At 38.6% G+C, this 12,853-nt stretch overlaps 1 protein-coding gene across 1 annotated transcript in view; it reads right to left on the bottom strand.

Moving 5' to 3' along the window:
• Nucleotides 1-12,853, bottom strand: part of st8sia6.L (ST8 alpha-N-acetyl-neuraminide alpha-2,8-sialyltransferase 6 L homeolog) — a 55,687-nt gene that overhangs the window by 14,845 nt on the left and 27,989 nt on the right. The window contains exon 3 of the mRNA XM_041565870.1: nt 8,508-8,603. Coding sequence (XP_041421804.1) covers nt 8,508-8,603 — 96 coding nt within the window. The remainder of the gene's footprint in view (nt 1-8,507; nt 8,604-12,853) is intronic.

Below are 12,853 nucleotides of genomic sequence, written 5' to 3'. Positions count from 1 at the left end.
AAAGAAACAGCCTTATATAGTCACTCACAGTGGTTATTTTGGTTCTGAAATAAGCCTTGTAAAGCCTTTTAAAACCATAGGCCAAGGGGCAGGTTTGACTTTTGTTTTTCTAGAGCCCACCAGATAACCTGACATCTAGGGCTCTCCCAACAATTAAGGTGCTATACAGTGGCTGATAAAAGCAACCGACAGACCAAGTCGGCAGTTTATTGGCCAGTGTATGGGGCTCTACGACGAGCTTCGAAAATCAACCAGATGTCACTTGGGCGACAAAACGTCTGTGAAAAGTCGCATGCAACAGCGTGCTGCGTCTGCATCTGACAGTCATGTTGCGACGGATCAATGCTGCGACTTCATCGAACATTTCGGATCGCGCCGAAAATGTCCATGTAGTCCTACCCTTAATGTCTTTACAGAAAAAGAAATACCATAGAGTTGATATTGTTTTGCTGTTTTGAAATCAGGAATCTTGTAAATTACCAATGCCACCAGAGATTGGAGAAGCCACATGCTGAGTTTTACTGATTGAAGAAAACACCATTGCAACTTATTTTAATTCATTTTACCTTTTGAAGCAACCAAGCACTACAAGCAACTTTTTTCACTTAATTATAATTTTATTTTGGAGATAGCACTTTGTAGAAATTACCAGAGCACTTTAGAACACACATGAATAATCTGTGCATAGACTTTCTTTGGTTCAAGACACACACAGATTAGTGTTGTAACACTTTGGTAACTGCACTGAATATTAACAATATTGCACTAGGTTCTGTTATTTGTTTTTTCCATAGACTGTTTTGCTGATCTATAATTGTATCTAGGTTAAAAAAAATCCTGTTGGATCAAGTTCCTCGCACCGAACATTCCCTGCATTTTGATGCAATTGTTGGGCCCTAGGGCCCCAAGTGCCCACAATCTAATCACCCACCTCATATTGAGGCATATGAGCATACCTGGGAGAGATCTGCTTGTTTGGTGTGTAGGCGTGTTTGGCCACCTTAAGACGGAGCCAAACCTGTGGAGGTTATCAGTGTCGGACTGAGACACCAGGGGCCCACCAAAAAACCTTAGACCAGGGTCACACCAAAAATCCTTAGACCAGGGCCCACTTTCAGTACTATTATTCTTCCTCTCCTCACTCAACCTCTGTTCTCCTAGTCTCTATTCTTTACATACTATAATCTATTATTCCATCTATTTAGCCTTTCTGATCTCATAGAAGTAGGGAATGGCCATGAAATCGGCCAAAGCAGCATAAGGGTCCACTGACACCTTGGCCCACCGGGAGTTTTCCTGGTATCCCGGTGGGCCAGTCCGACACTGGAGGTTATACAGGCTTATGGTGAAAATAACAGTGGGCTATGAGAATTTTCCCAGACTGGGGTCCTCTAATGCCTCTGCCCACCAGGAGATGTTATGATACTCTGCGTAATACAGGTTCTATTATGCGGAAACCAGAAAGCTCTGAATTATGCTAAGGCCATCTCCTATAGACTCCATTTTATGTGAACAATCCAAATTGTTTCCTTTTTCTCAGTAATTAATTTCAAAGGGGCAAAGGAGTATAGCATAAAAATGAAGTACAGGTATGAGATCCGTTATCTGGAAACCCATTATCCAGAAAGCTCCGAATTACAAAAAGGCCATCTACACAGAATCCATTTTATCCAATAATCCAAATTTTTAAAAATGATTTCCTTTTTCTCTGTAATAATAAATCAGTAGCTTTTACTTGATCCCAATCCTTATTGGAAGCAAAACCAGCCTATTGGGTCTATTTAATGTTTACATGATTTTCTAGTAGACTTAAGGTATAAAGATCCAAATTACAGAAAGATCTCTTATACGGGTCCTGGGCATTCTGGATAACAGGTCCCATACCTGTACAATATTATGTGGCTTTACTATACACTGTGGACCACCACTCCAGCTGTGAGTTTAGATGTTCCACAGGTCACTACTCCAGGAGCACTTACATTATATGGACCTTTGGCCAGGTGATCAAGGTACCCAGTTTATGATAAGAGGATCATTCATACTCAGTTGACTCCTTTTTGGGAGTTATAGGAATAAATTAAACTCTTTTCATGTACAGTTAACCACTACTAATCTGTGTGTGACACACAACACCAAAATATTGTTTATTTAGTTTCAGTCTTGCTTAAAAAATATCATTGACACATTGGTAAGGAAGAAGAATCAGATATTTCTAGCAAAACTGGAGAAAAAAATCTAATTCATGCTGCCAAAAGCATGTTTGAGGAAGCATATAATTTAAATATTACACAAGAACAATGGAAGAGGCTGTAAATACAGGTCGAGGTCCATGTGGCTATACAAGACCTACTACTCAAGAAAAGCTAAAAAAAAGTTTGCTTTGCAGCAATAAAAAGTTCTTTAGAAGCAAAAAACCCTTTAAACCAATTAAGCCTTTTTATTGAGGAAATGAGGCCAGAAAAGCATTGCTAAATATGCAGAAATCATGCTTTTTTGCCAGAGGCTTATTCAGTAAAATGATTAATGGATTTTTAAAGGAATTTGCATAAAATTTGCCTCTCCTTTCTTGCTTTGATGGCAACAGAACTTGCTAAGGAAAAATGTGTGTGTTCCTGTTGTGTGTATTTATTTATATATACTGTATATACACACAGGTATTGGACCTTTTATCGAGAATGCTTGGGACCTGGGATTTTCAGGATAACAGATCTTTCTGTAATTGAATCTTTATTCAACTAGAAAAATATTTTAAATATTAAATGAGCCCAATAGGCTGGTTTTGTTTCCAATAAGTATTAATTATATCTTAGATTGGAACAAGTACAAGATACTGTTTTATTATTGCAGAGAAAAAGGAAATCATTTTAAAAAATTTGGATTATTATATTATGTTTGGTTTTGTGGCTGAATGCTGAATGGCTGCAAAGAGTTATTGCAGTGGAGCTAATATGAGATTTGTTATCTAGAATGCTCAGGACCTGGGGGTTTCTGGATAATGGATATTTTCATAATTCAGATCTTCATAGCTTAAGTCTACTAGAAAAACATGTAAACATTAAATAAACCCAGTAGGTTCGTTTTGCTTCCAATAAGGATTGATTTTTTCTTAGTTTGGATGAAGTACAGTGTACTGTTTTATTATTACAGAGAAAAAGGAAATCATTTTTAAAAATTTGGCTTAATTGGATAAAATGGAGTCTATGGGAGAAGGCCTTTCTGTAGTTCAGAGCTTTCTGGATAATGGATCCCATACTTGTATAAGTATATACCAGTATAGCTATAATTATCAGTAACAGTTTGGCAAGAGAGTACATTCAGTTTGCAAAAGGAGCCAAAGGCTTATCAGATATGGTACATTGTTGGAAAGGGAGAGAAAATTTGGGAGTTATTAGGCATCTATCTGACCAGAAAACATATAGGTAGGCTGTTGTTTGCCACTGGGAATATCTAGGAAATATACAACACGTAAAATCTATGTGATAGATTGTGAGTCCATATACTACAGTGTTTAGGTATCAATTAGCAAGGCTGTTGTAAAGGGTTTGCTCATCAAATATTACAAAGACCTTTATAATGAGTGTATTTGTACTACATTTAATGCCTGATTAATTCAAAAGGTCCCCATAAACACAAAGATTTTTCTATGCCGAACGACCGATTTTAGAGAAGTCCGACCAATCCGTTAAATTATTGTGAAGTTAGTGGGATTCGAAAGATCATACAGCTTACCATTTTTCATCCGACATCTGTCAGAAAATTGATCAGCCAGGTTAAAAAATCTTTATCGGTCCCAGCTACCCTTCAGTTTTGCTGGCAATATCACCTGAAATGGTCTTTTTAGTTGATGGACACATCGTACATTTAAACGATCATCTCGAGATAATCGTGGTCTCACGATAACGAAAAGATCTTTTAAAGATCTTTACATCTATGGCCAGCTTAAGTCCATTGTACTTTCACATATTCGCAAAAGTATCAAGGGTTGGTTCACATGAGGAGATTCAGGGAGATTTTGTCGCCTGGCGATTAGGGATGTAGGGAACGGCGGAAAAAATGTTCGCGAACATATTCGCGAACTTGCGTCAAAAATGCGAACGGTTCGCGAACGTCGCGAACCCCATAGACTTCAATGGGAAGGCGAATTTTAAAAGCTAGAAAAGACATTTCTGGCCAGAAAAATGATTTTAAAGTTGTTTAAAGGGTGCAACGACCTGGACAGTGGCATGCCAGAGGGGGATCAAGGGCAAAAATGTTTCTGAAAAATACATTGTCGACACAGCGCTGCGTTTTGTGCTGTAAAGGCCAGAAATCACACTACGTCACTCAGGTGATGTTTCTGGACACGGAATGTGAAAAAGCTCACACAGCTAGGTGGCACTTGGTTAAAGACTGGGCAAACAATGCCTGCAAGGGCAGCGTATACAGTAGTGGATACGGAATATATTATTGCTGCTGTAAAAACATCACTCAGGTGATGTTTACGGACACGGAATTATTATTGTTATTTAGACAGAATGTGAAAAAGCTAGGTGGCACTTGCATACCTCCCAACTGTCCCTCTTTTGACCACTCAACCCCCTGTCCCTCTTTTGTACTGGAAAGTCCCTCTTTTCTCTGCACTGAACAGCCAGAAAAAAAACAGTTTCTAACTTAATTAGCTTTTGGCAGAGAGCTCAGAACAGCTAACAGGTGCAAATAAGATACTTTGTAACAATTTTGACTCTGGTTGGTGCTGGTGGTGGTGAACTACTAGGAGGAGCAGCACACCAGTCCCTCTTTTCTCTGAACTGAACAGCCAGAAAAAAACCAGTTTCTAACTTAATTAGCTTTTGGCAGAGAGCTCAGAATAGCTAACAAGTGCAAATAAGATACTTTGTAACAATTTTGACTCTGGTTGGTGCTGGTGGTGGTGAACTACTAGGAGGAGCAGCGCACCAGTCCCACTCCCCAACACAGCTAGACTAATAGCACTAGGCTCTTACAGTAGCAAAGTAAAAAAAACAAAAAAGAAAATAAAAGCAGTCCTTACAAGGACTATTGGGTTACAGGCAGCAGTCAGCAGATGAGATCAGCAGCAGGACAGCTGCCCACAGCAGCTACATACAGAGCACTGCAGTAGAAGGTAGATTACTAGTCAGCAAAGCTAACTAACCTAAACTCACTGTCCCTCAAATCCCTGCAGAGTTCTGTCCCTACAATACAGAGCAGTATCAAGTAGATTACTAGCCAGCAAAGTTACTATCAACTGTCCCTCAAATCACTAAACAGCTCTCTCCCTACACTAGCTCTTCCAAGCACACACAGGCAGAATGAAAAAACGCTGCAGGGCTTCAGTTTATATATGGAAGGGGAGTGGTCCAGGGGGTGTGGGGGTGGTCCAGGAGGGAGAGCTTCCTGATTGGCTGCCATGTATCTGCTGGTCTGGGGTGAGAGTTAAAAAAATAAGCGCCAGCTAAGGCGAACCCAATTGGCGAACGTCGCGCGACGTTCGCGAACATTCGGCGGACGCGAACAGCCGATGTTCGCGCGAATTAGTTCGCGGGCGAACAGTCCGCGACATCCCTACTGACGATTATTCGCCTCTTCTTCTGGGCGACAATCTCCCCAAACTGCCTCCTCGTGTCTTCCCATCAGCTATACTGAAAAGTCGCCTGCGCTAAAGCACACGAAGCGCTTCGTTTTCCGAAGTCTCCCCGAATCTCCTCGTGTGAACTAACCCGAATACCTTGGAAGATTGTATCACTGAATATTGCATTGTTCTAAGAGATTGTTCCCAGTATCAGGGACTGACAACCTTATTTTCACAAGGCTTCACTTGTTTTTAAAAGTCAACACTCATGTAACACTGTTCTAAAAGAGCTGTGCCAAAAGTGCATTTATGCTTGCCGGTGCCTCTAAACATTGCTGCACTGAAAAGGTGAAGAACAATTAAATGCAGTGTTTTACTTTAGGTTTTTCCTGCACATAAAGACATATTGTAGTAGCTGCATGGGTCCAGTGTAGCACTATGATCTCTCTGTCCTGCTCTGACACGTTAAAGGCCCACTGACATTAGAAGCAGCCATTTTTCATTTTAAGGTGCCATTGCCTTACTGTGCAAGTTTGCATTTTAAGGGATTTGAATGCAGCAGTAATAGTGAATTCAGTAATAGTGAAAGCAGCACTCATTCGGAATTATGGCTTAGTGTAAGTCTACAGTATATCTGTTTAGCTTCTCCCTGCATAAGTGACATTCAGCCTAAAACGGCATTTAAGAGGGATGCTTGACTTTGGAGAACCATGTTGTTCCTACTGCAAAACAAGCATCTTGACAACAGATACCTGTTTAATGCTTCCTCTGCTGTTTATCAAAGCAATCAAGAATAGTCAGTGCAGCACAAGCTATTGACTGTGCCCTGGGTTTTCCGCACACACAGTGGAGTAACACCAGGATCAGGCAAGAAGCTTTATAACAGTCCCTTAATGCTTTTAAATAGTCCCTAAAGGAAAACAGAGCCAGCATAGAAAGAAGTTGAACATCCCCATTAAAGTTGAGGATGAGAATTTCGAATTTTACAGCTGTAGTATCTCACAGTGATAGTGGTTGCTGAATAGCAGAATACCTACACAGTGAGTGAGGTAATTTAGGCAGCTTTAATAGTGTATTCCATTTATGTTTTGCACAACAGCAAATAGCACTTTATAAAACAAAATGCCCTGCTGAGTTTAATTTGTAATGCTGTCACCTTGGAGTTCTGTTCCTTGTAAAAAATCTCATATCATGCAGTCTTGTGTTTTTATATGGTTATAGAACTGAAGGGTGAATTCTAATTTACCCTACAGCATAGAGTACAACAGGGACCCTCTTGATGGAGAGTTTAATCACTTGATGTCCCTGCTCCTGTGGACCTTACAATTTAAATTCATAAATGCACACAACAATGGAGTTACTCTCATCCTGAACTTAACCTGCCTGGATGAAAACAGCGAGGTCATTTATGAAAATCCACTGAAACACAGCGAGGATATAAGGTATGGGGCTCATTTATCAATATTCGAATTTCGAATTCGTGTGAGTTTTTTTTAACTCACAAGAATTTGATTTTACTCGAAATTCGAATTTTAGATTATTTATTATAAAAATTGAATATCGTAAAATCGGACGAATTTTACTGAGTCGAAAACTCTAATCGAATTCAAATCGAATTAGATCAAACTCGATTCGAGTTTTTTCTCCGAAAAAAAAAAAGAATGGCAGGAAGGCTGCAAACATCTCCAAATTGCTCACTGACCTCTTCCATTGACTTATACAGCAATTTGGCAGGTTTAAGGTGGCGAATAGTTGAATTTGAATTCTTAAAGGACCAGAGTATGATAAATCTTGAAAATCAAATTCATATTTTTAAAAAAAAACTCAATTCGAGTTTGGATAATTCCCTAGTCGAATTTGACTATAAAAAAAAAATGCAAAAATTGTAATTCAAATTTTCAATTTGACCCTTAATAAATCGGCCCCGATATTTCCAAAATTATCCTGATACCTTCTTGTTCAACATTTCATACCAGTATGAAGTTGGTTATGCCTTTGCTGCTATAACAGCCTCTACCCTTCTACAACAGAATTTCACTAGAGGGCCAATTCATTAACTTCGAGTGAAGGAATAGAAGAAAAAAAACTTCTAAGTGTTTTTTTGGCTACTTTGACCATCGAATGGGCTACTTCGACCTTCGACTACGACTTCGACTTCGATTCGAAGGATTTGAAATAAAAATCGTTTGAATATTCGACTATTCGATAGTCGAAGTACTGTCTCTTTAAGAAAAAACTTCGACCCCCTAGTTCGCCACCTAAAAGCTACCGAACCCAATGTTAGCCTATGGGGAAGGTCCCCATAGGCTTGGCTAAGTTTTTTTGGTCGAAGGATAATCCTTCGATCGTTGAATTAAAATCCTTCGAATTGTTCGATTCAAAAGATTTAATCGTTCGAACGAACGATTATTCCTTCGATCGTTCGATCTAAGTATTTGCGCAAAATCCTTCGACTTCGATATTCGAAGTCAAAGGATTTTCATTCCCAGACGAATATCGAGGGTTAATTAACCCTCGATATTCGACCCTTGATGAATTTGCCCCTAGATGTTGGAACATTGTGGGAGGAATTTTCTTCTATTCATATGTAAGAGTTTGGGCAGTAATGTTTAGGATCAACCATTTGCCAACAAAAACTGAAGAATGTAATTGTATGATGTAGTGGCACTGGTGTCAGCAATGATGGCTGAGGCTTATGTGGCCAGTTATAATCATTAGAAAGGATGTCTGAATACTTTTGGCCACTTAGTTTACAAGTTCCATGCAGAGACTGCCACACAATTTTTTTTTATGTTTTCTTTGTGAACATCAACAGTTTGTATTTGGGACTATAACTTGCATTTTACAGAAGAACAAAGATTGAAAACATTGGTAATCTTTGCTCCAGTTTAAAGAAGCCCAAAATGAACTAGAAACGGAAAGCTAAGTTCAAACTTACTTCTTCTTTAATGATACAGTCAACAGACGATCTTGTACATCCCTGCAGAATGAGCTGATTCCAGGGCTTGTCGTGTAGTTGGATTGTGAAGGAACTCTGCATTTAGATCAATGAGAAGATAAAAAGATCAATCATAAAACTTGATTCCAACCTACGAAGGTTATTGATATAACACTTTATCACAATGAGCTATTGTGTATGCTACAAAATTGTTCAGAGATTTTTAAAAGGAGAAACAGTGAGGAATCCCTTCTGGCTGATGATGCTGGGAGCAGGGAAATTGGTATTAAAATGCAAGTATACCATCATGTGTATCTAATGGATAGCATGACAGATCTATTCCTCATAATGAAGGAGCAATTAATATAACATTTCACTATAAAAAAAAAACATTTTTGGGTGGAAATTACCTTAAAGGAAGTGGCTTACCATTTCCTTCAGTTCAAGTCTAAAATCTATAATAGGAAATTATGTATATATAATAGGAATTTGCTGTATATACACTATTTAGAGGCATATTTACCATATAGTCACTTGAGGGCCTATGCCTAGGACTGCAGCTTTAAGGAGGTGGCCCTTGGATACCTATACTGTAAATAAAAGTTTTGCAAAAAAAATAAGCCACTTCCTCTACTGCTTGATACTACCCCATGATATCTGGCAGCAGAGGTTGGGGGTAGTGGAGTCTGTCCTGCGGTGTGAGGGCGGAATTGATGTCACACACATGCATATATGGGCGCACACAAGTCTAGGACCTATGTCAGCACCAGACCAAAATACGCCCCTGTTTATAGCAACATTTTGCATCTCTCAGCAGCTGTGGACCATGTGCATTCCATAACCATAAGCCATGACAATGTCACATTTCTCATCCACATAACCCTGCCCAGTTACATTTAGGCACACCATGAACCACCCAAAAACCTGTGCATTTTTCGCCATACCCTGTCCATACAGTGAAACAATTTTGGGTTTACTTGTGTATGATCCTAACCATTTAAGCAGGATGCCTGTACTATGAGTTTAATATTTTTAAAGGCATAGTCTGTCAACGCTAACACCCACTAAACACAATTCAGCTATTTTTAAATAAACTGCCATAATTAAAGGTGACTTTTGTTAGGTAAGGGGCTCCACAAAAAACAAAAAGATTCAGGTGACAGGAAGACAGGATCCTTTTGTCTGCAATGGTTTTCCACCCAATAGCAGATAGAATGCCCCATGTGCCAATGGCCTAAAAAGTGATCAAGGCACCTGTCTAGGATCATAGGCATCCATGGGTAGAGGGCAAGAGTTCTCTTCTCTAGCAGGGCAAAAACATTGATTAAGATCTCAGCAACTGCTAATTGTGTCTGTTGATACAAATGTCTCTGCCAGGCTGTAAATGTCTCATACTTGTTATGTACTGTATCTTTTCTGAGCCACAGCCTGGTCATATGATGCTGAGTGAGAGAAGACTTTGTGGTCCAATATGGCTCTACACAATGTGGTCACATAATGCTTTGTAAGAGAGAGACTCTGTAGTATATTATAGCTCTGCGCAGCTTGGTTACATAATGCTGTGTGAGAAAAACTGGTCCAATATGGCTCTGCGCAGCCTGGTCACATAAGGCTGTGTGTGAGAGAGACTAAGTGGTACAATATGTTTCTGCTTTGGAGTGAGGGACAAGGGATTAGCTTGTTTGATGAATATGGGTTCGTTCAGTAATGTGAAGTCGAAGGGGGGCATAGCTACCTGCAGCTGTTGCTGTGATCTGGGTATTGAAACTGAGTCCATATAAATAATAGGACTGGGGCCTTTCTTCCGGAATTCTATTAGTTTTTATTTTGTTATGATTTTTATAATTTGTGCACTCTACTTAAACAGTCCCCTAGTTATAGAGGTGTGGAAAAGCTTAAAGGGTATTGAATAAATTAATTTACTACAAATCACCTCTCAGATCTGGCACTTAATGGACATTGCAAACTGTGGAAGTATGTGAAGGCTGTGAGCATGGGACCAGTCTAAGAATTTTTTGTGTTTCATTCACAGGCTTTCAAATTGGTGGCCTTGTGAACCCCTTTCAGCATATCTGGCTAGCTACCAGTTATAATTTAATGACGCATTCTAGTACCTGCTGAAGTAAGTAACTAGGCAATAGCTATACAAGATGATTCATTGGACGGAATAAAGTAAAATTTGCTGATAACACCTTCCCTTCTCTCGCCGAATATGCTGAATACTAGAAAAGCTTATTTTTACCCTCAAACTTCCAATTTTCAGTATATCTAATAACAACCCTTCGGTATGGCATTATGTAAAAATGGACAATAATCAGAAAACAGATTCATGATTTCTTATATTTTGACAAAAAAAAGACCTATTCTTTCCCTGCATGCAATTACCCATATTATTAAGCTGGTGTTGACTTGGAACTCTGCAGAAATTTGGCACAACTTTGCTATTTTATTGTCGGCCTTTACTTTACAAGTGTGTTGCATCCTATTGTGCAGGTATCCATGTAAAATGCTGTCTTTGTATTTAATGGAAAACACATTCATGCCCTGGAGTCTCTGCTGTTAACTTTCCCATTCTGTGGCCAACCTCTATCTTACTTAGGACGGATAGGTTTAGCACTCAAGCTAAGAAGAAGCCTTAATCGTGAAAAGGAGGAGTATGCCCAAAAAAGATTTTTCATTTTTCTAAAAAGTGCATAGTTGCAAATTTAGCATTTTAAACCCTTAATTTGTTTGCAGTTGGCTTAATATACCTTGTTCTATATGTTATAAAGGAGGAATACTAAAGGTATATTAAAATGCTTGATGGAAATAGCTTGAATTAAAGTGTGTGCTATTTCAGCAGTGTAACTAGTTGACGGCGGGCCCAGGTGCAGAATGTGCAACTGGGTCCCACTCCATCAATCACAGTAGAAAAATTATGACTTATAGCTAAGTCTCTGTGCCGTTTATTGTCTACATTTAAATTACTCAGAACTTGATGGAAAAAATCTTCTAAAAGTTGCTGACTACAATGTAGGCATACTGATTTCCTTCCCAAAAACTAGATAAATAAAACAGTTTATGTAATTGAAAATAATATAATATGTTTAGTTTATTAGAGTATTGTTTATACAATACTATCCCCTGCTCTGTACAGGTATTTTGAGTAGTTATTCTCTTAAATCACCAAAAATTCTTAAACAGGCTGGGCGATATTAAAGGGCCAGTTCACCTTTACCTTAACTTTTAGTAGGTTATAGAAATACCAATTCTAAGCAACTTTTCAATTGGCCTTCATTTTTTTATTTTTTATAGTTTTTAAATTATTTGCCGTCTTCTTCTGACTCTTTCCAGCTTTTAAATGGGGGTCACTGACCCCATCTAAAAAACAAATGCTCTGCAAGGCTACACATTTAGAGGCAGATTTATCAAGGGTAGAATTTCGAGTTCATGGGAGTTTTTTTTAAACTCCCATAAACTCCCATGAACTCGAAATCGACCAACTGCAATTTATCAAAAAATTCGAAATATCACTCTCTACATTATACTAAAAGTTAATAGAAAGAGGAAGATTTAACAGTTAAAGCTATACTATATTTATAGGCATTTTTTTATTTAGTGAACACCTCCAATGCCGCTCATACTGTTAGGGCAACAAGGCTTTCTAGACTAGGCAGGAGGGACTAAAAAAGGCACTAGGAAGAGAAATAATCATTATTCCTGCAATATCTTGTCTTATTGTCACCCTTGTAGAGGAATCCATTGCTTGATGACAAGGATTCTAGCTAAAACTCTCAAGATCAGGGCCTGCATCTCACAATACATAACAGAATCAATTACCATTTATCTAAATGGCTCATTAGCATTTACTATACTACTGCCTGGGAGGCCTGTAGCTGCATTAATGATGCAAGATAAACAGGCAAGATAAATAGACATTTTTTTAATTGAATACAATGCTTTTTTCACATGTGGAACCCCATGTGTAATTAGTATTTCTATGTATGATTTTTTTTGTTAGCTTATTATGCCTTGCATTTATGTGTGTGTGACATGTTGGTTCCTGACTGGCCATGTATTTATACTGGGTAAACACAGGTTGCCATGGAGATAGTTATATACTTCCTGTTGGACACTGAGCTGTTTCCTGGGGGGTGGTAACAATGATGTACTTATTATTTGCTATTTAAAGAATGGTGAAACACATGTTTTAAAGTGTTCATAAAGAATATGACCAAAACATTGCCTGTCACTAATAATGTTTTTTTATGGTTTTGGAATGCAAGACCCAGGAGTGTGATGTACAACATGGGATTTTTCTGTGCACCTGGGCAGCTGGGAAATTTGATGATAGATAGATAGATAGA

Source organism: Xenopus laevis, chromosome 6L (genome assembly GCF_017654675.1).
Source record: "Xenopus laevis strain J_2021 chromosome 6L, Xenopus_laevis_v10.1, whole genome shotgun sequence".
NCBI lineage: Eukaryota > Metazoa > Chordata > Amphibia > Anura > Pipidae > Xenopus > Xenopus laevis.
The sequence above is the reverse complement of the archived record's forward strand: the minus strand, read 5'-3'. Positions and strand labels throughout refer to the sequence as shown.